General features: G+C 34.6%; 1 protein-coding gene across 3 annotated transcripts in view; it reads left to right on the forward strand.

The window, feature by feature from the left end:
• Positions 1-9628: 9628 nt before the first annotated feature.
• Positions 9629-22591, forward strand: part of LOC106661183 (B-cell lymphoma/leukemia 11A) — a 72240-nt gene continuing 59277 nt past the window's right edge. For 2 of the 3 annotated variants that reach the window (XM_024229237.1, XM_024229238.1), the window contains exon 1: positions 9629-10077. Coding sequence is in view for 1 of the 3 variants with exons in the window: in XM_014384427.2 (XP_014239913.1) it covers positions 10041-10077 (37 nt within the window). In the remaining 2 variants the exon portion in view is untranslated. The remainder of the gene's footprint in view (positions 10078-22591) is intronic. The other variant, XM_014384427.2, reaches the window with a different exon arrangement.

Genomic DNA, 22591 nt, shown 5'->3' on the forward strand with positions numbered 1-22591 from the left:
GTAGTTCAAAACTGATCGACTTAATTGGATGAAATTTAACTGAGATTGTGTAACTTGACCAAGGGTCGAACCTTTAGTTATTATAATGGTTAGAGAAATATTAAGCCTTATTTTAATTTATTATCGATTATTGATTGTATTCCTGCTTTTATTTACACTTGAATTCTTAATATACTTGATTATGACACAACGTTGCATTCGAATACGTACTTGTTTTCGAAAATCGAATTGATTTCTTTCGATTCTTTCCAGCTAATCATCGGCTGTATTTCAACAGCTGACATATTTTCAAGACAATTACTCGAGGTCGGTAACGGCACTGTACCTACAAATCCAGAAACAGGAAAAATCACCTTACCATCTAATTTCTGCAACATCGTGAATTCAAAAGCAGAACTAATAGAAAATATTTTTAAAAGGCATCGAAACAAATTTTGGAAATCACGCATGGTTGAACGGAAGAGCCTTTCTCGGGCTAAAACTGTCGACGTACTCGATATGTACATCATCCAAATCTATCGACTCTGTGATGAACCAAAGTGAAGGAGTGAATTTTCCAACGGAATTTCTTCATTTCCTCTATGTTCCCGGATTGCTGTCATACATCCTTTGCAAATTGGATGGCCAATTGTATCATTCCAAAACATCAATCAGCCAAAGCTGTGCAATGGCACAAGATTAATAGTTAAAAAGTGATGAACAATCTAATTGAAGGAACAATATGATTGGATCTCTTAGTAAGGGCATACTTCTTCCAAGAGTACCACTCATGAAGAACGAGACCGCAGTAGAACAGAAGCACTAGAAACTCAAACCAAATTTATTAAAGTACCACATCGACCCCCAATTAGAGTAGCAGGTCGATGGAGGAGTATCGAAAACTCCATCTAGAAAAACAGAAAGAGCGCAATGTGTGAATGTATTTATTTGTGTGAATGTATATTGAACGTCTGTTGTTATATTTCGTATGCTCTTAGGGCTGAAATGACCTGGCTGTCGGATGCTCTAGTTATTTAAAAAATACCATTCCGACCGACATGGCATCGAGTTCAAACGACTTCACTATCCAATACGGCTTGCGTTCGTTATGACTATGATTATAGCGCAATAGCAATTTTTGCAATTTTGAAAAAGAATGCTACTCTTATGGGCAATTATTTATATGTCGCATGGTCCAGAGTCGGTAAACCGTCTGATTTTTATGTTCATGCAGATATAAACAAAAATATAGTCAATCCACCAACTGAACAATACAAAATGGGTTCGAAACCCTCTCGTGACACTGACTTTTTTATCTCAACTTAAAACTTGAATTAATTGAATGATATTAATTGGTCAAGCGGACCACGAAAACTAGTGAATTTTTATGTAGGTTTTGGTTGAAATGAAAAAGTCAGCGTCACGAGCGGGATTCGAACCCATGACCTTCGGTGGGTTGACGCTGACTTTTTCATTTCAACCAAAACCGTACATAAAAAGATTATATAAATCTATGTTTCTATTTTCTTAGAGAAAATGGTCGTTGAAAAAATTACAAATTCTAAATGTATAAAATTGAAGCGTGACATCTAGAAGATTGTTTTAATATCAATCTATTTACAGTCCTTCAAGAAGACTAATCAGAAGCGATTTCTCAGCTATTTCACTAGATTTTGTCACCTTGGCAGGAGAATGGGCCCCTCCGATAATATTCATAAGCGGAGGATGAGAGCATCTAATGAATGCCTGGCCATGGCCGACGGCTCGCCCATTTCTGATTTACATTGAATAAACTCAGCGGTGTGTTTCGTGTTCTGTCATTTGCGGGACAGCCACGTATCGATTTACTGAGCACGTGCCATACTATCTTAATGGTCGTAGCGGTCCCGGGCATGAATCAAACACGGCCCCGTTTGACAGGACGTGCCGGTTATAGGTTGCCTTTATCAAAACTGCACAAGGAATCCCGAAACGGTAGCGAATTGTGGAAATAAACCGGGAGATTTTACGACAGAACGATGTGTCCATCAGAATCGGCATGAACTTCAACGAACGAGGATTGTCTCGGCCCCCATTCGAAAGCAGTGATGAGGGTGGAGCTAACAAAGGTGAGAAGAGAAAACCGAGGTCCTTCCTCAGTGACCCCGAAGACACTTGTCAATCCGAAGACGATCGCGCAGGTTCAAAGGTCGCAGGAGATAAAATACTTTCGAGCTAGGAACGTCACTCTCGAACTACGCGTTTTTACATCGGTGAAAATGGAAGCTGACTGTAAAATCCTTAGTGGTGTTGCATTTCTAAAACCTAACGGTTCGGAACTACGTCTCTACTGTGCTAGTCCGACCAGTTGTACCTGCTTTGTCTTACATATCGGGTCAAATATTTTAAAAAAATATGTATATTTCAATATTTTAACACATAACTTCCTTGACCTGCAATGGCGAGGAGAGGAACGTAAGATCATGGGTTTTGATGAAACTATTTTTGGTGGCACTAGGTCAAAAAAATCATACACGTGTCGCGCTTTCTTGCCCATGGGCCTTAGGAACTGAGAAAAAAAATATTTCGAGTAATTTACATAGTTTTTGTTAATATGTTTTTCTGCCTTCGTTGTGGGTAATAGATTATTATAAATTATTCGTTATTAAATGAGATTTGATATATGAAAACTAATAAAAATAAAAAGACGAAAGTAACAGTAAAGTAAGTTAAAAATATATTTGACAAAAAATTTGAATTTTTTTTAATCGCTGTTTAAAGCCCTTCAATAGGAATTTGTTTGACTGGTTACACCGGCGTCAACCACCAGGAAGCCAGTGTTTTTGGAAAAAAATTCCATTTGTAAGTACAATGGGTTCGATTTCAGGGCCGCTGAGATTCGAACTCGGGACCCTAGAGGGATAATTTTTTCAACGCTATAAGCGTTCTTACCACCGACAACCGCCCATAACACAATATATTTTTTCCATATTCTACTTTAAAAACAATGACAACAAATGCATAAAAATATATGTATTAAAGAATATATCTAAATCAGTTAATTGTTTTTCGGCCCCCAAAATATATTTTCTATACCCTGGGAAATGTGTCTAATATTAGAAGAAGTATCACTTAAAAAAGCTTCATTAAAATCGGTGATCCCAATAATCCCATTTTACGCATTATCCCATGTTTATAATAATAAAACGAATTCAAATATGACAATTGAATAGTAGATAAACAACATAAAATTAATTATAAAATCTTCAACTAAAAATCATTTGTTCTTAAATCCAGTAGAATCAAGAATTTTGTTAACATGGAACCGAAGAGTGCGCATAGGGTGTTTAAGGTTAGGCTGGTTAAGTTAAAAATTATTAAGTTTAGGTCAGCCTCTTAAAAATTAATAAATTCTCTGAATTTTATTCAAATTCAACGTTATTTCAACCTATTAAATATTCTTTTTATGTGAATTATGGTTTAAACAAACAGTGGTTGATTTTAAGTTCACAGCAAACAAACCATATTATCCAATTCTTTTTATATAAGGTTTTTGGTTGAGATGAAAAAGTTAGTGTCACGAGCGGGATTCGAACCCGCGATCTTCGGCTTTGTGTTCGAAGCCCGCTCGTGACAATAACTTTATCATCTCAACCAAGACCTTACATTAAAAATAATAATTAATTGAAATAAATAATTTGGCCAATTAGACCAGAAACATAAATGGGTATTACAACCTTTTTTAATTAATTACATTTTTTATCTAAGGGCTTATTTGCGATGAAAATATAACGGGCGGACGTTACCAACCGTTATCACCATTGATCGACAGATGATCCAAACATACACATAACTATAAAAGATTGATATACACCATGATTCATCTCAAACCTATGTGGGCTTATCGAACTCAGGACGTAAACCGAGGATTTCAACTCCGAACACTTAATCAAAAATCACAATGAAAAGTCCTAAGAAAAATTGTTTATCCACCTTTTTATGTATCAAACCTCAGCCTAACCGAGCCCTTAATATTTCATTTGTTCCAGAAGTAGCGAAAGCCTATTACAGAACGTTCCTTCAACCCCTTTCCACATATCCAAATGACTTGGTCCATCAGATCAGTTCCAATACCATATCAGATAATCCTCCCCGTCGACTGAATCGTCAATGGCCACGTTATGCCTTATGTACTGATGAAGAAAATTTGACTGTTAAATCATAATCCATACGAGGCTACCACAGAGTGTGTTCTCCTTTTTTTCATATCAGCAGCATTTTTGAAAATAAAAAATTGACCTATGTCTATTTAAAAAAAGTAAATATTAAAGAATTTCACCTTGAATGTTGAATGCATCATCAAATCAATCGTTATGACTAGGTAAAAAATTTCCATTAATTCCAATAGTGATCGTTGGTCATTTTAAAAGGTTGGCGTAAGAAATTTACAAAACGTTTTATCAGTTGTATTTTTATTATGAAATATTTATTCAATAATAAATATAAATAAATAATAGAAAAGAATATGTATATTATAGAATCTATTTAAATATATAATAGCCATAATACATTAATATTTAATGCAAAAATCATGTTTCCTTCACATTTTTATAGCATAAATTACTTACAAACTAATTATTTTAATTACTTATATATAAAAACTTTTTTTATTAGAAGAAGGATATTCACTTCTTACCAAAACGTTATCTTTCTCTCTTTGATTTTTGGTGTAATTAAAAACCCGATTTTTATTCTAATTTTCTCTTCATGTTTATTTCTAAATTTGTAAAAAAATCATTGACCTTGTTAAAAATAAGCATATGTTGTTTGCTTTTTACCACAGTTTGAAAAACAGCATGCAAGAAAAAGGATAGGTGAGTAGTCTTTTGGCAATCTGATATGCTCAGCTCGCATTTCCCAGTCTTCAAGAACTTTGCCAAATTTGACAGGAGATTTTGTTTCTTTTTTCTCCAAACATTGCGACCAATTACAAGGTTTGGATTGGAAATTTAAAATATTATTTGGGTAAAATAAAAAATAAATAAAAACAGACAGAATCTACGTAAACAAGTGTGTTAAAAAAAAGTTTGTTTCTATAATTACGCCCCTGAAGAGTACATTTTTTTGTTACTATCTTATCCAAGACGAATAAAATTTGTTTAAACAATAAGTAAGCTTAAACAAACTAATTCTTTTGAGAAGTTACAATGGTGCGTTTACGATTAAAGCTGTTGACTGCTATGTCTTTGTAAACATATCATACCGGTTTTTGATACAAAAACGATTGTTTATGCTCATTTACAGAATATATGACAAATGTCTTTTTCAGTTGTTGTTCGCTTGGATACCAGAGCCGAAACTTTGAACACCGGTTCGAATCGCGGCTGGCCTTCTTGGCCGAGATAAGGGCCCGGTTAGTCTCTCAAAATGGGACGGCGCTTATCTCCGAGTACCTACGCCTCGGCTTATCGGTGGAATTATCACCGTGAATAATTTGCCGAAGGACTTTCTCGGGATTTCGCCTTTTTTTCTTTTTAATAGAAACAATACGGACCGCTTATTATAATCGTTATCTGCCGTCTGTATGGGGGCGCCGTCAACCCGCTTTCGTTCGCCGACCGGCGGGCCGAAAAGAAAAATTGAATAGTTCAGACAAAAGTCGCGATAATCAAATGAACCATAAATGAAATTAATATTTTCATCAAACACTAATATTTATTTAATAACACACAGTTGTTGAAACTCAAAACTGAACTGCCGCCTTTTGCGTTTCAAGATAAATATCAGAGATTCGATCTATAGCCTAGATTTGTAAAATCGTGTCAAGGGATAAAACTGTTTTCTTAAATTAATCATAAAAATTCGAATCATATTAAACCATCAACAACAATTTAACCGGAACATTGAGGTGAAAACAAGAAGTAGATAAAACAAGATCAAAAAGGATGATTTCTTACGCCATAGTAGAGTCAATAATATATAATCAAACAAATAATCCTTGTAAAAAAAAAGTTTATAAATTAAGGCCCAATAAATTATCACGACAGTAAAATAAATCTAAAATAATATAGCACCCCAGGCTGAACTCCGACTTCAACGTCTATGAAGCCTAACTTTCTTTATTGGAAAGAACGAGGAAAATAAAGAGTGAGTGTGAACAAAGAAAGTGAAAAATAAAAGTCTGAGAGAGAGAAAGAGAGAGAGTGAGAGAGAGAACAAAAAGAAAGAGTGAGGGGGAAGAGAGATAGAGTGACAGAGAAGTGATAGTCAGAGAAGAAAAAAAGAATGAATCAGAGAGAGGGTGAAGATAAAGAGAGATTGAATGAGAAAGAGAGAAAGAGAGAGAGAGAGAGAGAGAGAGAGAGAGAGAGAGAAACAGAGAGAGGCAGATTAATGACAAAGACAGAGATAAATATATAAACTAGTGTCAATAATTATNTTTTGATTAAAGAACATTGCTTTAAAGTAACTAGTTTCTTTTTTTTTGTTTAATACCAAAATCCTGCATTATTTTCCGGACAACCCAATACATACATGTCGAAATGAAGAGAAAGAGAAAGAGAGAGAGAGAGAGAGAGAGAGAGAGAGAGAGAGAGAGAGAAAGTGGAGAGTGAGTGGGTGAAAGAGAGAGAGTGAAGTTGAGAGGGAGTATGTAAGATTGAGAGAGAATCATTCAGTAAAGAGTCAAAGTGTATCATAGGAAATTTTCTAAAAAATGCTGTGAAAAAACATGGTATCACTAACATGAACACAAAATACTCATGGTTTGAAATATTTTAATAAATTTTCGAGTCCTGCCAGGAAAGTCCACATAATTGGAGCTAGAATTACTTATAATTCAGTTCCGTATAGTTATCGTTTCTAAATCAAATATTCCCTCCCTAAGAAAAGTGAAAATATCTTTTCAGAAAAGAGGGATTTGCGCTCTGCCCCATGGTTGATTTCATTCTGTGAATCGCTACAAAGGTCTCAGGGGTACTCAGCCTGCGGTTAATTGTTGAATTGTTGTTCTGAACTTTTTTTACAGACGAAATCGATAGAAAAAAACGAACACAAAAGATTGGGATCGAATTCGACCAGAGGATAGAGGTTTGGTCGAAAATAATGGCCAATGGTTTGAGTATGTAGTCATCGTTTTATATTGAAAGTTGGATATGGATTGCATTGTAGAAAGCAAATGTTTCTTGCTTTCAAAAGAAGTAAAAATATCACAAAGAAAGCCGAACCGAGAAAAATAGTTAATAAGTAGATAAAGAAACCCGCTATTCTTCACGAAAAATGCAATAACTGAATAATTTGTGAATCTATTAATTCATATAGAAAAAAGATTTCTTACTAAATCAGAAAGGGTATTTTATTTACATAAGATAATCGATATCAACCATTTTTTAAAGGTTATGAGAAAGATACAAATAAGAAACAACTGCCAGCAAAAATTAAGATTACACAAAAATTACAGTTCGATGTATGTATACAAAGTGATGTGAAACAACGTGGGCTCAAATTAGTTGTACTACTTCTGTTTCGGTAAAATGAAAATAAACAATCATAGATAATCGTAGATTTATTTTTCAGAGTGAGAAACACATTATGGTTTACATAAAGTAATGTTTTTATTTAATATAAATTGACTGCTATAAAAGTGCGCAAAGGTTTTTTAATATTATATAAAAATGATCAGAACGTGATTACAAAGGTTTATGAGCGAATGTATGAAAGTGCAATACAATTACAAAATTGCATATAAAATAAACAATTATTTTAAAAAAACGGTGCTTTTCAACGCGTTTTTGAAGTGAAAACGTGAAGAAAAGTGAAGGATATGGTCCCAGAAGTATTGACTAAGGACTAAGGATTATACAGAACTTGATGGATGGGTCGACTGAGGTCGTAATAATTAGGAATTTCTTAAGGAAGATGTAAGTACATCGTGATCTTTTCACCAGCAAGAAATGTCCGATTAAAAAATAAATCCCCTGTTTTTAACATCACGATGGTATACTGTAAGTTCTAGTTATAATCTAACAAGTTTCTAAGTCTCTTAACGCATTTTAATTTAGTCTCAAAAGAAAAAATATCAAATTGTTGAGTTAGTTTAAGAGATACGGTAATTTTTATTCAAACTAACCTTCCTAGGCTGCAATTAGTACAAATTAGAAAAGTTATTGGTGGGTCTATAAAAGTCATTAATGGGGGAGTCATGATTGATATCTTTACCGTATGAGATATACCCATCCATATCATCGAGTCACAAATACTGCACAATTCGACTTAAATTTTACATTCTTGTATGAAATATGACGTTTGTAAAAAAATTTACGGTAATCTGTTTTAATTTGATAACAATTTGAGTTTTTTTCACATTTTTCCAAATTGAAACTTTTTTCTCGTTCCCCACACGTTACTTTTTCAGTTCCTTAACTCTAACTCTGCTTGATGATTGTAAAAGTTTACTATCAAAATCGATTCATGCCTTTATAGATGAAAACATAATTTTTCAGGAGAGGGAAAAAATGAAAATTTCACGCCGAAAACAAGACAATATGACTCTTAAATGAAATCGTGGATACACTTTGATTTGGAGAATAATCCGGAAAAGAACTTGAAAATTTGTCAAGTTTTTCGGCGCATTTTCTTTAAAATGTACATATTGTTCAGTTTTTCTTGAGATGGGTCGTGTTAAACGGGTTTTTTCAAAAGGCCAAATCCTGAAGCCCATTATTTAACCCAAAAATTATGTTAATGTTCAAAAATCCGAAATCAAATTCCAAAGGAAGATGGAAGATAATATATACGAGTAAGCTTAAGTGGAAAACATACGCTGAAACGTTTTTTTTTTCAGCATGTATTATATTTGTGACTTGCATATTTGTGTATTTTTATTTGTAAAATTTTGTTTATGTACTTTTTAGTGATTTTAAATAGTTAAAAAACGTTTCATTATCGAAAAAGTTGGTACAATTTTTATAATGTTTATGTTCACAGTATTGGTGTTTCTTACGAATTGGAACAAATTCGAGATGAATTGATCAAAATTAATCACTTCCCTGCATCCTTTTACGGACTGGCTTTGGTCTCAGTTCTTCACTGAAGAATATAGGCGAGAAAAGACGTACACCATGATTTCATCCAAAAATACTAGACTCTCCACTCAACAGTATTTTTTGTTTACGCTTACCCAATTGTTAAAAATGAATATTTTTGATCTAACACAAAATTGAAATAACTAGAAAAGTTTGGAAGAAATATTTATTGGAGTGATCTAGTTAACATAAATCATAATAATTTTAGTGACGCATGGGTTCGTTGGTCGATGAAGGTCGCTCTTGTTTGAACATTTCGTAGGAAGATAAAATCATACTTTGTTTTAATTTGATTTTAAATTTAATATACATTAAACGGTTTTGACGTATAAAATTGATTTTACGTGTTTTGAGACTTAAGCGTGTAAGTGACGGACAAAGTAATTGGAGTCCTTTAAGAAGGATGTGATTGATGATGTCGAATGGACAGTGGTGAAGGTCATTACCAAGGGAAGACGAAAACAATCTTCGTAAATACGTGCAGTTGAATGCCAACGAAGACGAGAGCAGGGAATTGTAGGGTGCGAAAATTATCCGAAAGAATATGGTGGTCATGCAGATGTAATTGGCGATAGAAGGGGTCGAATTGGTGCAGTGGTCAAGGGGTTTGTATTGATAAGAGCGGGTGGGGTCAGTGGGAGGGGTCAGTTGTGACCAATGTACGTCCGTGTAGTGGACATCCAAGATGTGGCGCTATTCTGGGGGTCGCTGGAACTAGACCATCCCCTCTGCTGGAACTCCGACCGACCGTAGCCGAGGGGTGCCGATCTGCTCGTCCGCTCCGCTCGGCCCCCCTGTACACTTAGTTTGCATCGCAGCCCTGAGAACCACGGACCTTCGTCGCAGCATCGCGCAGCCCAGATTACGTACTTGGCCTCGTGCAGTGCCCGTGTAGTGCTTATGTTCAGGTGACATGGAACCCGTCTCCAACGGATCCACCTGAAGCCAAAGTGCAACTGAGTCACTACCCCTGGAGTGTCGATCCACCCCTCGGGCAAGATGAGGATAAAGATGCCAGCAGTTCGGATCGCACAAGGTAAGTTTAATAATCACTGATCACATTGGGTTGTTTTGTAAAAACCGATTAAAACATAAGCCCTTACGAGTTTTAAGTGCGGTCAACCCCCGGACACCCACCCCTCGGTCGCGTGGGCCCCATCCCCCGGTCGTAAAAAAGCGTGAACCCTTTACCTGACGTACTTCTCGCTGTACCGAAGCACGTGCCGGCCGTACCTGTTATTAAAATGGTGTGCGTAAGACCTTCATTCACGGTTTATCGTCGGCGATTCCCTCTGACGAGCACAAATGACTCCTTGAAACGAGACTTTGAAAACTTTTCAGAGGCCGTAATTCATTTAGACGATTAATGTCCAACTTCCCAAAACTACTGACAGTCCACCAGTCCAACTCTTAAGATTTCGAATATAAATACGAATTTGAACGTCATGTTATCAATAAAGAAAAATGAAAGATGATTTATTATTTAATTTAATCAAGTAGTTCACAAGTATTAAGCATTAACAGTAATAATCGAATCATGTCAGTGTCCTCGAGTAAGGACGTCTCTATAATAAATGTTTTATTATAGACAACAAAGTCCCTGTTCTTATAAAATTTTGACACTCGCGTACGTGTCTTGGAAAACTATTTATTTTTCAGGCCCACGTTTATTCTTACAAAATAAATGTCTATGATCGTCAGACGTTTATCAAAATGACAAAGATATTGTTATTTCTAATAACTAAATAAAAACTTCAAGTATTGTACGACTTAAAACTATCGAACTACACAATTTATAGAGCACGTATCATTAAATACACTATCTTTTATTAGTCCTAGAGAAAGTTTCTTATCTTTAAATTTATTCACATTTTCATTTGACATATAATTAGAGTGTTTAGATAAACTTCCTTATTATTTAAAGACAATATTATTCCCGGTTTTAAAAAATATGTCAAAAGTCCGATTCAATTCATTTCGCAAATATAATCTATATTTTTTGTTTTTTTACGGTGTTTAAAAGACTCAAATTTAACGCGTTTTAGTGCATTAAACGCGTTTCTGTCACAGATTACGGATATAATCGGAAACAACATACAAGACTATTAAAATAAATTATTATCTATCAATCCTCTGTCTACTAATTTGTCTACAATTAAAATTCATACACCAATCGAATCATTTGTATAAATAGATCTCGCGGAAATAAAGTAAGTTGACAACGAGATGAACTGATTATTTCTGAAATTAGAAGGATTTATTTTTTGACATTTCAATTCCAAATAATCTTCTGTAAGTTTTTGCCTTAAGTTTAGAACTTACCATTGCATAAATACTTGGAATCATATCTTTTCTACTATCATTATCATCAGTAGTCAATCCGGCGCCAGATTTATAAAAAAAGGTCATTAAATAATGTTTAATATGTTCTTACATTTGACTATGGCAAAATTATTTAATGACAATGACCGAGGGCTTTATACAACAAACAATAACAAATATTTCTGAAAATTTTGCACACTGAAGAAATTTGATAAAGAACGTATTTACTTGTTGGGCATTATTCGTAATTGTAATCGTACATAAACAAATATAATTTAATTTTATATTCCTTATCTTAGAATAATATAAAGTTTACGTTCAAAAGACGATCCCCGATTTAAAAACATCACCAGTATTATTTTCAGTTTTATTATTTTTTAAATCGACGTTTCGTCGAATTTCTATGACATACAGGTTATATGGTCATGTTAAGTCGGTTGTAAAACTTCAAATTACCCTTGTCCTACGCGATTTTTTTATGCCGGTTTCTCTTGTGCTCTACCGAAATTTATACACGGCCGCGAAATCCAAAAGTCAAGGAAAATACATGAAGAAAAAATGGTACGTTTAAAGCCAAAACAGCATAAATTTATTGGACAGGTTATCTCGTTCGACATCGTTTACGGTTAATTCTGTAACATTAAACATCATATATCAAAATTAATTTCGCCGACAAAACTGCAGATTCATTTTTTTGCTCTAAATTCCAACATTAATCTTGTTTTCTGAAGAAAAGTCAATAAAAAAATAATAAAACATCAATAAAACCAAAAATTTTCTAAACACTACTATTTATTTTTTATCTCAAACAATAAGTTACTTTTTAATGTAGGAATATGAGGGAATATTGAAAGTTAAAAATTATGACACTCTTTTCGTGAAATAAAAATAAATATTTTTTAATCATATAGGATTAATTACTAATAAAAATAATAACTTCTTGTTTATATTTTGAAAAAACAGTTATAGGTATATAACCAGTACCGAAATTATTAACCAAAGTATTTTAATAACATACAATTTTGCATGTTAAATATTTAGGATAATGCTTGTTGATTCATAGGTCAATAATTGATGTAGTCAATTTTTTAAATAATACACACTAAATCTATAGTCCTACAACAGTTTAATTGCTATTTGTTTATGGCCCAACAAAAATACAATAAGTGCTAATAGTTATAATCTTTATCATCATGAACATTCTTAATACTAATAATGTTTTTTTTTGTTATCATATTTTCTAAAACAGTGTTTATTTTTTCTGTATATTTTATGTATTGTAAACGGCTGTACCATTTACTGATCGTGTTGTCGTAATTTTGCATGTAATTTATGTAATGTCTTTTTGATAATCGTAATAATAACGATGCGTTAATTATTACTATAAATTGAATTGAAAAATGTGAAATGAAAAAATGTTGAAAGTTAGGATATTTTTTTACGATCGGTTGTGAATATGTTTTGACTCTTGCCTGTGCCCGAGCTAAGCAAACATTTCGATAAGGCCGCTGGATCAATTTACGACGGAGTGATTATGTTAATACCCCAACTTTTTTATATTCGCTGGTTCAAGGCCGGAAAGTCCATTACGACCAAGTTATGAAAGGGGGTGGCAATCGGGGCATTCTAGGACAAAGTTCTATGACGTAAAAGTTAAATAATAGAAATTAAAAAATAAACGAATAACGCGAAGATTACGACGCAAAACCAAAATGTGTTGTAAATGATTTGAAATTTGTGTTGATTTTTTTTTTCAACGTTGTTTACAAGGGGCGCATTGACGCCGAATTAATATTTCATGAAATGAAGCAGTCCCCCTCGACGTTTTACAACCGGTGGAAGGGTTAATTCATTGGCGGCACGCTTCGAAATCCCAAGGATATCGGCGATCATAATCTCTAGTATATAATCTTTGGTATAACATAGGAAGCTTTCCATCTACAGAAAATTGACAACAAAAACAAAACAACAATATCCTGCCAATATTTGCTTGTTATGAGAGTTTTCTATCTTCAAAATTGATATTAAAATGTAAAATTCAAAACTATACTAAATACAATTGCAGTTCTTATTTATTAAAAAATGATTATAAATATACACTCAAAGAGAAATACCGGAGGCTTCATTTTGTTGTTTGTTTCAAACTGTATGTATTTTATCGTTATATTAATTACAACACACTTATTTTGATGCAAACCAAATTAAACTAGATCAGAAATCCATGAGTTTTAATAAAAATTACTTCATTAAGAGGATTTGAAAGAAAATTCACCAAAACATCGGAAAATCATTTAATTATAGATTAAAATTTAACTAACATTTTACAACCTGTTTTGCTCTTAATAAAGCAGCTTGCGTAGGGAATTAAGCCTCTTAGGCATCGCATAAATAAGCGACCGGATTTCTCCAGCGAAGAAGAGCGGTTTGAAGATGTTCAACGCTTGTTGGAGGAATCGAATAACGTCTTTATCATGATCAATAAGTGTTTGATGGGATTCATCAGGAGAACGTGCAAGCCAATTCATTGTGATGATTTCTACATCCACCAAGTCGAGCTACATGCGGTCGAGCATTATCATGCAATAACACGAAGTTGTCCGTAACAAATGGAGCGAATGGGATCAAAACTTCAAGAAGAATTCGTCAATGTGCCTTAGAGCAGTCAAAGCCCTACTCTGTATGATAATCAGTTCGGTAAGGGCATGGACTTTGCTTCACCCAATACCAAAACTGTCTTTGAATAGGCTGTGACTCTCGCATGGCACATGAAGCAACGCGTACTTCAGGTCTTCTCCTCGTATGATTGCCACAGAAACCAGCACTCATCTGAGAAGAGAACAGCCCCACTATTACTGTCCAAGCGGGTGCTGATTTGCGAATAATCGCCTTTCTATTCGATCCTTCTGCAGTAGTAGATGGATAGTAGAATCTGATTCGTTTGACGTTCCGTAGTGCGGTAAGAGCAATAAAAGTATTGCCTCTAGCCGTCTTACATGGCGGTCGACCAGAATGCAGTGGTCCATTCTTCCATCGAGACTTCCGGTGGCTCTAAATCGTGGATGGACAGCACGGCATACTCAACCCAGGACTATGTAACGGCCGCTACGTCCGACGCTGGCCAAAGCATCTGCCCGGGGAGATCTTCTCGGCTCTAGAAAGGACGAAATTGAACTAATTTTTTAAATTTTTAATCCAAAGAGTGTAAAAGGATTATTATTACTCTATGAAGGTAAACAATATTATTATTCTTGAGTTAACGTTTTAAGTCAACTATTAAACTTTATACCTGGTTATAATGGAAAATAAATAAATACAAATTTACTTTTTTTTCTCTTTGCGTGTATATCGGAGCGTATGATTTAATTTTCAAACAAAATAATAAAAGACTTCCCCGCAGTTTAAAAGTAAATTAGGTATTTTGTACGGAAATTTATAAAATGCCAAAATTTTAATCTTGATTAGTTACTGTTTATGTTTATTTGTATGTTTTCTTTGTAAACTTAGTTACTGATTAGTTGAAAACCACGAGGCCAGACGACGTACTTTCTCAAATGCATGCATAAAATGATCTATCAAGGAAAAACTGGCCAAATTCTTTACATTATGAATCCGCAGAATTAAAGTTAATATGCTTATGTTTTAGCCGTTTAGGTGTCTTGAAATTTGTTTTGTTGTTGTTTAACAAATTGGCTATAATTTGTTTGTACCGATTGACGTGTATTAAGAAATAAAAATTATCCATAAACCATAATTTTTTTTCTTCTAGCTTTTCAACAAATTTAATAAAATCGACAAAAAAATTAGGGAATATTTTAATATTGAAAGTTTTAATTAACGGCGCGCAGGGAGATGTGCGGACATGGTGAAAAGAAATCCACAAATAATAAAAATATTTTGTTATACAAATATTGTTTAAAAAAATATATTGCTAATAGACATTTTATTAAAAATAATACTGTAAGCAATATGTTAAAATGTGTAATTTAGACAACAAAGCATAGTTTTTAAGAACAGTACAAATTTGTAAAACTGAACAATATGAACATCGTGACATATACATGTTACAAAATTAATTGTAATATTGTATAATATTTTATTAGTCCATATTTGCTTAGTAGTCATAATTGGCCATTTTAATTATTCCACATAATTATTCTTTATATCTAAGGCTTTTGGTTGAGATGAAAAATTAGTGTCGCGAGCGGGATTCGACTTTGAAAATATGGCAAAAAGAGGGAAAAGTCAAAGTGACGGTTGAGATGGGGAGTTGGTGTCCGAGGAGATCAAAGTCACGATCCCTCAAGTGGTTAGAGCAGCTGCGTATTTAGCCGTAGGACGTGTGTTCGAATCCCACTCGTGACACTAATTTTTCATCTCAACCGAAAACTTTAGATAAAAAAAGAATAATTAATTGGAATAACATGGTTTTTTGCTGTGAACTTAATAACTGACCATTGTTTGTTTAACACCTATTTCAAATTTTATTATGTATGCTCATTTATACATAAAATACTTACAGGGATGAACATAGTGAAATCAATTTTCCTAGGACGATATTCGTTTTTATTATTTTTTGATTGTATTTTAATAGATATTGGTAGTCTGCGGTTTAGATATTTATCACAAAGGATCGTAGTGTCGGATAGTAGTATGCGGAAATTCGGAGTTGGCAAACCTCCCGATCTTCCCCCATCACCTTCTGACCCCCCGATAAATCACGGATCGGGGTGGCTATTTAGAATGTCAATTGGAGTCCGTTAGAAATCACCGTCGGGTTACTCTTTAAATGGTTTTCCTCTTTTCCGCTTTTAACTTGTTTTCTTCTCAGGCCATGCCTTGTTATTTGTTTGGGGGGGGGGTCAGAATAATTGACAGAAAAGATTGCGAACCGTGACGACACCGACCGCAAGATTTCTCATTTGTTCTCCTACTTTTTGTTTGCTCTTAACGATTAAATGGTCATTAAGAGGTCCCGAGTTCATATATAGAGCCGAAACATCACTTTCGACAAGTGACAATGTTTTAGGGACCTTCATAGTGACACTGAACTTGGGTCATGGTTGTCGTTTAATAAATTGTTCCTTTTTTTATTCAAACTTTGGCCATTGTTAGACGCAAACGTTTTCGTTTAATAAAAAAGTGCTCATTACGTACAATTGTTCATGCCAGAATGGTTCGTTCCATAATTTTTCTAACCTTTTAAAATCATCCATAAACTGTATAGCATCAAGTTTAATAATCTCCAGCTTTGGTTTGTTTTGAAATCGATTAATACGGTGCATCCAGCTTATCAAAAATCATTAAATAAGATAATAATTTATTTTAGATAGATTTCAGTTTTCAGCTCGAAATTCATCTCAACCAAAGCAGAATTGTGAAATATTGTGGTTTCGTCTAGGAGGTAATGAACCGATAGTTCGTTCGTCCATGATCATCCTGGTCTGCCTATACAAATCGCAATTATTAAATTTTTATAAAATTTTGTAGTTCAGAAAGTTAAACAACAACAAACAGACAAACTGTTAAAATTTGAAACTCTCAAAACGAAATCACTAATAATGATTATTGAAATTTTTTCAAGTTGGATTATGGCTACATTTCAAATTAAACAATTTAGCAAACATTTTTCTATAATAAATATATAAACGTAATAAAATAAAGTTTCACCGTTCTGATCATCCAGTCAACCTGGCCTTGCTTATTTTGTCTGCGACCCTTTCTGCATCGCCAAAATTTGTGATTTGTTTCTAAAAAAACATTTTGTTAAAAGTTGAACGATTCTATAGTTTAGTTGGATCATTTCCGTTCACTGGCTAAATTAATCATAATGAAGTGGTATTAAACTGAAAATTTTAATTATAGGTTTAATCATTCAATCAGTTAGTGCTGCATGTGAATCAGTTCGGTTTTCATGGTTCGCCGAGATTTTTAAAAGGAATCTTTACCTTTTATTTTAGAGGTTAAATCTTTTCCAGATGAAAAGTATTGGCGTGACCTGATGTGTAGTGCAGTAGACTCTAGCCTCAACAAGAAATCTACTATCTCAGAAATTTTACATTTTTAAGTTTGAAGTGTTCATTATGGATTGATACGTTAACTTTGAAGGGTAAATATTAAAGCCAGCACGCTTTTCACAATGATCAACCTATATGCTGAAAAATCCAGCCCCTGTACCGGAAGGTTGTCGATCTCAGAATCGGCATATCCCCTTTAATCCAAGGGCGAAAGGGCTGCTTTAGAAGGGGTCGACGCCTTCCTCTAATAAAAGAAAACTTTTAAATCCACCCCCCGCGCGACCACGTCGCGGCCTTCTTTGCTCTTTGCCACCCAGGAAAGTTGGGCTTGCGCCCTAGTTGCCCCGACGCCCGACAGGTCCCGACACACGGCCGAGCTTTCACCCCTGAAAATTCGCACAGACGGAAGTGTTGACAAGAAGCTCTCAAGGGTACAAATTGCCCGGCCATTAGGTCCCACCGGTCAGTCCTATTAGGAAAACAAATAAATCAACAACTGCCCACAACTACCTCCTCTCAGAGCCGACAAAAGACCTCAAACTGGATCGCACAAACCCTGGATGCAACTGGTACAACTAATTAAAACATATCTTACTATCGAGGAAATGCTTAGTCAATTGAAGACGAACATCCAGGAAGCAGTCCTTTTTCCTGTCAAGGATAATCACAGACAGCCGGATGGTTCAACCCACTGCCCAAGATTTTTCCCGGAGCGTTCGTATCGATTAAATAAAACTTCTGTTGATAAAACTGTAATATTTCCCGTATAAAGTCCTATCGAGTACGTCTTTAAACAGACATTCCAAGGATCCCGGTGCAATATGAAAGAAAATGTGTTAAAAAAGCATAAGAGCAAACTTTTAATACACAGAGGTTATCTCAAATGGATTGACACTAGAGAAAACTGCATGTTCAATTACTGCAAAGAAGAGACCCTGACACATTCCCATCAAACTAAGGACTCATTTATTACTCTCATTCTTTATTGAGGTAAGCAATAAAATTCATAAAGATCTCTGACTATCATATGTACTATGTGTACAGAAGAGAAAAAAACAGCAGTTTTCGAAAGGCGCAGTTTAACACCCTCTGAATTTTTCTCTCTACCAATTAGTTTGATTTTTTAGATAATTTTAAAAAATGTTAAGTCTTGTATGTAATTGTTGTATGTAATTTTTATTAACTGTTAGGACTATAGTTCTAGCAGGTGTGCTATGGATAGAATTCATAAGCAAATCCGAAAAACATTGTGCCACCCATTTAAGACGTCAGATGAATTCAAAAGGTCAGAAATAGGTGCTACACTGTGGACAATCAGTAGACCTTTATATTTAAATAATATACTTCCTAGCCAGAACGGTGGATAGTTCTTGATGGGTGTAGTACAACACTTCATAAATTAAACTTTCTTCAAATTGGTTGTCTTTTTTAATTATTTATAAATACTAACAATCATTGTCCATTTTTTATGTAGTGCTGCGCCGATAAGAAGGTTGAAAGATGCCTAAATGTTAGAAAACGAAATGAGCTAAATTGGGTAAAATCAACTGGATTTTTTATATCTCATCATTCATCGTCAGATCATTTTTATAACAATCAATAATTTACTTAGCAAGTTTAAATGTTATGTACTGTGCTATACTCGAAATGTTTAAAGAGTTAGAAGGATTCAAAACGTCCGAAAAGAGAGTTGAGCTAAATTCGGTAAAATAATTAATTTTACACTTTTTTTGCAAAATGTGTCTATTGCTATCATAAAATATTTCCAATTGTATTCTTTTAAAATGGTACGTAAAACATAAGTAATTCACATATACATATTTTATATTATATCTAGTAAACTAAAGACTTAGCTTCATGTTAGTCAAATAAATAAAAACTTTAATAATAAACATTAACAGTTCTTAATACAAATATCTTCTTAAATATTCTATCATTTTCTATACCATAACAAAACGTAAGAGTTGTTTACTTTAACAATCTGGAAATCCCACTGACAAAACGCTATGTTATTCAATAATGAAGAACACTAATTCCGGAACGTTATCAAGGCTTAAATTAAAAAAAAAAAAAATCGCTAAGTAAAACCGACAAAACACCTAAAACCAAAATTGTTTATTTACACTGGAACAAACAATTGTCTAAAAACAGTTACAAAAGCATTACAACGGTACTCTTTTTTTTATAAACAATTCACGCACGCAGTTTGTTACACAGTTTGTAGATAGCGTAGAATGATTTAATAGAGATTGTTTAAACTAATAAACTTTAATCATGCTGGACGGCTACTGGGTCACTTACACACTCATCAATGAAATTAATGTTTTGAAAGTATTGGTTTAATAACGTTTAACAATTCAAATTAAATTTTCAGTATAATTCTGACTTTTACATTCGTGAAAACTGCAGTACTTTGTTACAAACTGAGGAAAAACCATGTGTCAGAAGATGTTTGAATTTTCAATAAAACTTGTGAATGTATTTTTGTTCCGGTTCAGTCAATAAAAAATCTACTATTCCCATTACTAAACCGTGAACTTTTCTCGCAGTAATACATTTCTTCCTAAGTCGATATTTACGGTATAAAGGTAAAATTTGCCCGATTGTTGTTATCAGGTATGACGCACGGAAAGAATTGAATCTGGACCGTGAAATTTAAGTTACTCATTTTTGTTTTTTATCGTTTCTTGTTCTTCCCGTAATTAGGAATTGAGAAAAAGTCAAAGATTAACTTATCAATTCGTATTCCGGGGTCAAGGATACGTTTAAAAGCCCTTTGTCATTAAAATTCCATCCGAGGGTGAATAGGCGGCTACCGTTATAGGTGTAAACACATCCAAGTCCCTGTGCACACATGCTCGCAAGCATGGGAGTGGTCCAGGCTCTCTATGACCCCGTTCTAAACCAATTCTGAGTAGAGATAAAGCACGAGATTCAACGCGATTTTCTTATCTCGCTCTATCTTCCTGCCTTCCCGGAATATTCGTTCAGCAGCCATTTCGCCTTTTGAATAAAAAACAAACAAAAAACAGACACAGGACAGCAAAGAAGTTTATAAGACACGTGCAAAGTCCAATTTGAAGTGTTTGTCCAGAGAGTGACGTCGGACAATTAGAACTATTGTTGCTTCCTCTCGGTCTCGGCAGATAGAACAATAAGGGCTTTCGGCTGGAATTGAAGGTTCGTTAGACGGTATTGGTCGCCGACTTCCTGTGGGACAAAGGCCGTGAAGTGACTCGGAGGAAAGAAAAACACCTTTCCGTTCAGTGGACCCGGAGCCACAGGAAATATGGACCAATTAAAACAGGATGTCTTACTTTTGTCTACTTTTTTACCCTATTTCGTACTCTCCTCTCGGAGGCCGTCCGAGGCTTCTTCATTACAATATCAATGGCCAGGCGGAGGCGTTCACTGAGAACGATTACCAAACAAACGGAAAGGTAAAAGTGTGGGATGAAAATTACTCTCAGTCCTCAACTGGCGCGCATTGTCCCCCGAAGTTCGGCCAACGCGGCCCACGCCCTGGAATGCCGGGTGGAGAGAATTCTTCGACGGTCAACAGGTCCTGAATTGCAATTTTAGAACTGGCTCAACCGTTCTGGCAGGAATTATTGCGATTTTGTACTTACAACAATTATGCCTATGAGTTAGACTGCTAGATGGAACTGTAAGAGTTTTTTTGTAGAGGTCTGCGGTGTGGCTAATTCCTACCACACTGGCCCTAGCCTCGGTGATATAAGTCTAATCCGGGCCAAACAACATTTCAAGTACGAGGAAATTTTCAGCAAGTCTTGATTACCTAAGTCATCTTTTAATCTCTAGTTTACAACTGAAAATCAATTTTTTTCGTATTCAAACAATGACACTAATCGTCATGGAAGCATTTAGGTTTAAATCTAAACTCTCACGACACGCAAGAATGGCACAATTGCACAGAAGACAAACACTTTAAGCCCTGAAGATGATCTCAATAAAGATCGAAACGTTGGCACGATAAAGAAAATGTTTTTCTGAAACCTACATCACACCAGACCGCACGATTTCTGAATAATTAGTTTAAATCTAAGTTAACATAGAATTAGTTATTTTAATTTTTTGATATTTTTCAATGATGTTTGATAAGTCATACTTCATTAAGTATATATAAGTCATAAATAACTCCAGGTTTTTCCCTTAGCTGTCGGCCTAAAAATCCTTCGCCGAACTTTCCTATTCGAGCAATGTATTTACTGCAGAAGGATCTGGATGGTTTCTGGTCTTGGTGCGACACTAATAATTTTAAATGAATTAAAAATAAATGTAAGGTCATAAAATTTTCAAAGAAGGCCAGTATGAGCGTGACTTATTTGTTTACAGATTCAATGGTCATCCTACTGACTACATCAGTTCCATCTAGGACCTTGACTTTTTTTATAAGAACCTATGATTTTCATCACCACTTTGAAGCTGTTTCAAAAAAGCATTTAAAAATTTGGTCTTAATTAGAAGGCAGGTAGATTTTGAAAATGCATTTGCCATAAAAATCCTCTACTAATCACTTTGTCGCCATTTCGAGTATGCTAGTATTGTTGTGTCGCCCGGATCAGACAGCGGATCGCTCATAATTGCGAAGGTACAAAGGAGGGCATCTAAATATTTGCCGTTCAAAATGAATATTCATGAGTCAGTCGTGACCTACCTTATACAGTAAGACGAGATTCGGATAGGATTGACTCTCCGGAGATCTTGTCCTGCATTAGTACTAGGGTCACTAAGAACCGACTCCGCTACCGTGAGCTATTTCTACGTTCCTCAACATAGGTCGAGTTATGAGTTGGAATCTCGTCTTTTTCGGATAGTCCGGCACATTAATATAGAGATGTCGCGGACCCTTTCTCTGACCCGTCGGTTTTCAAAAACGATTTTACAAGCTTACAAAAGAGTAATTCACTCACGGATATTAGAAAGAGGAACTTTTGTTCGAATCCCTGATCTGCCTGTTTTTATTATGGGTCGTTTGTAGACNTTTATCCGTTTTATCTAATGTGAAGTTTTTAATTTCTAAATTTTTATGTATGTTTTTTTGTACTCTTGACTGTCCAGTTTGGGACATTTGACACGGTTGAACTGCAATAAGATTAAAATGAATAAAACGAATTGAAAAGAACGGGTTTAAATGACTAATATTGATCAACATGGTCAGAGAATATTTGTAAATAAATAGGTCCCCTTTTG

The sequence above is a fragment of the Cimex lectularius genome, unplaced genomic scaffold, assembly GCF_000648675.2.
Source record: "Cimex lectularius strain Harlan isolate CLEC.00 unplaced genomic scaffold, Clec_2.1 scaffold121, whole genome shotgun sequence".
In the NCBI taxonomy this organism is placed as follows: domain Eukaryota; kingdom Metazoa; phylum Arthropoda; class Insecta; order Hemiptera; family Cimicidae; genus Cimex; species Cimex lectularius.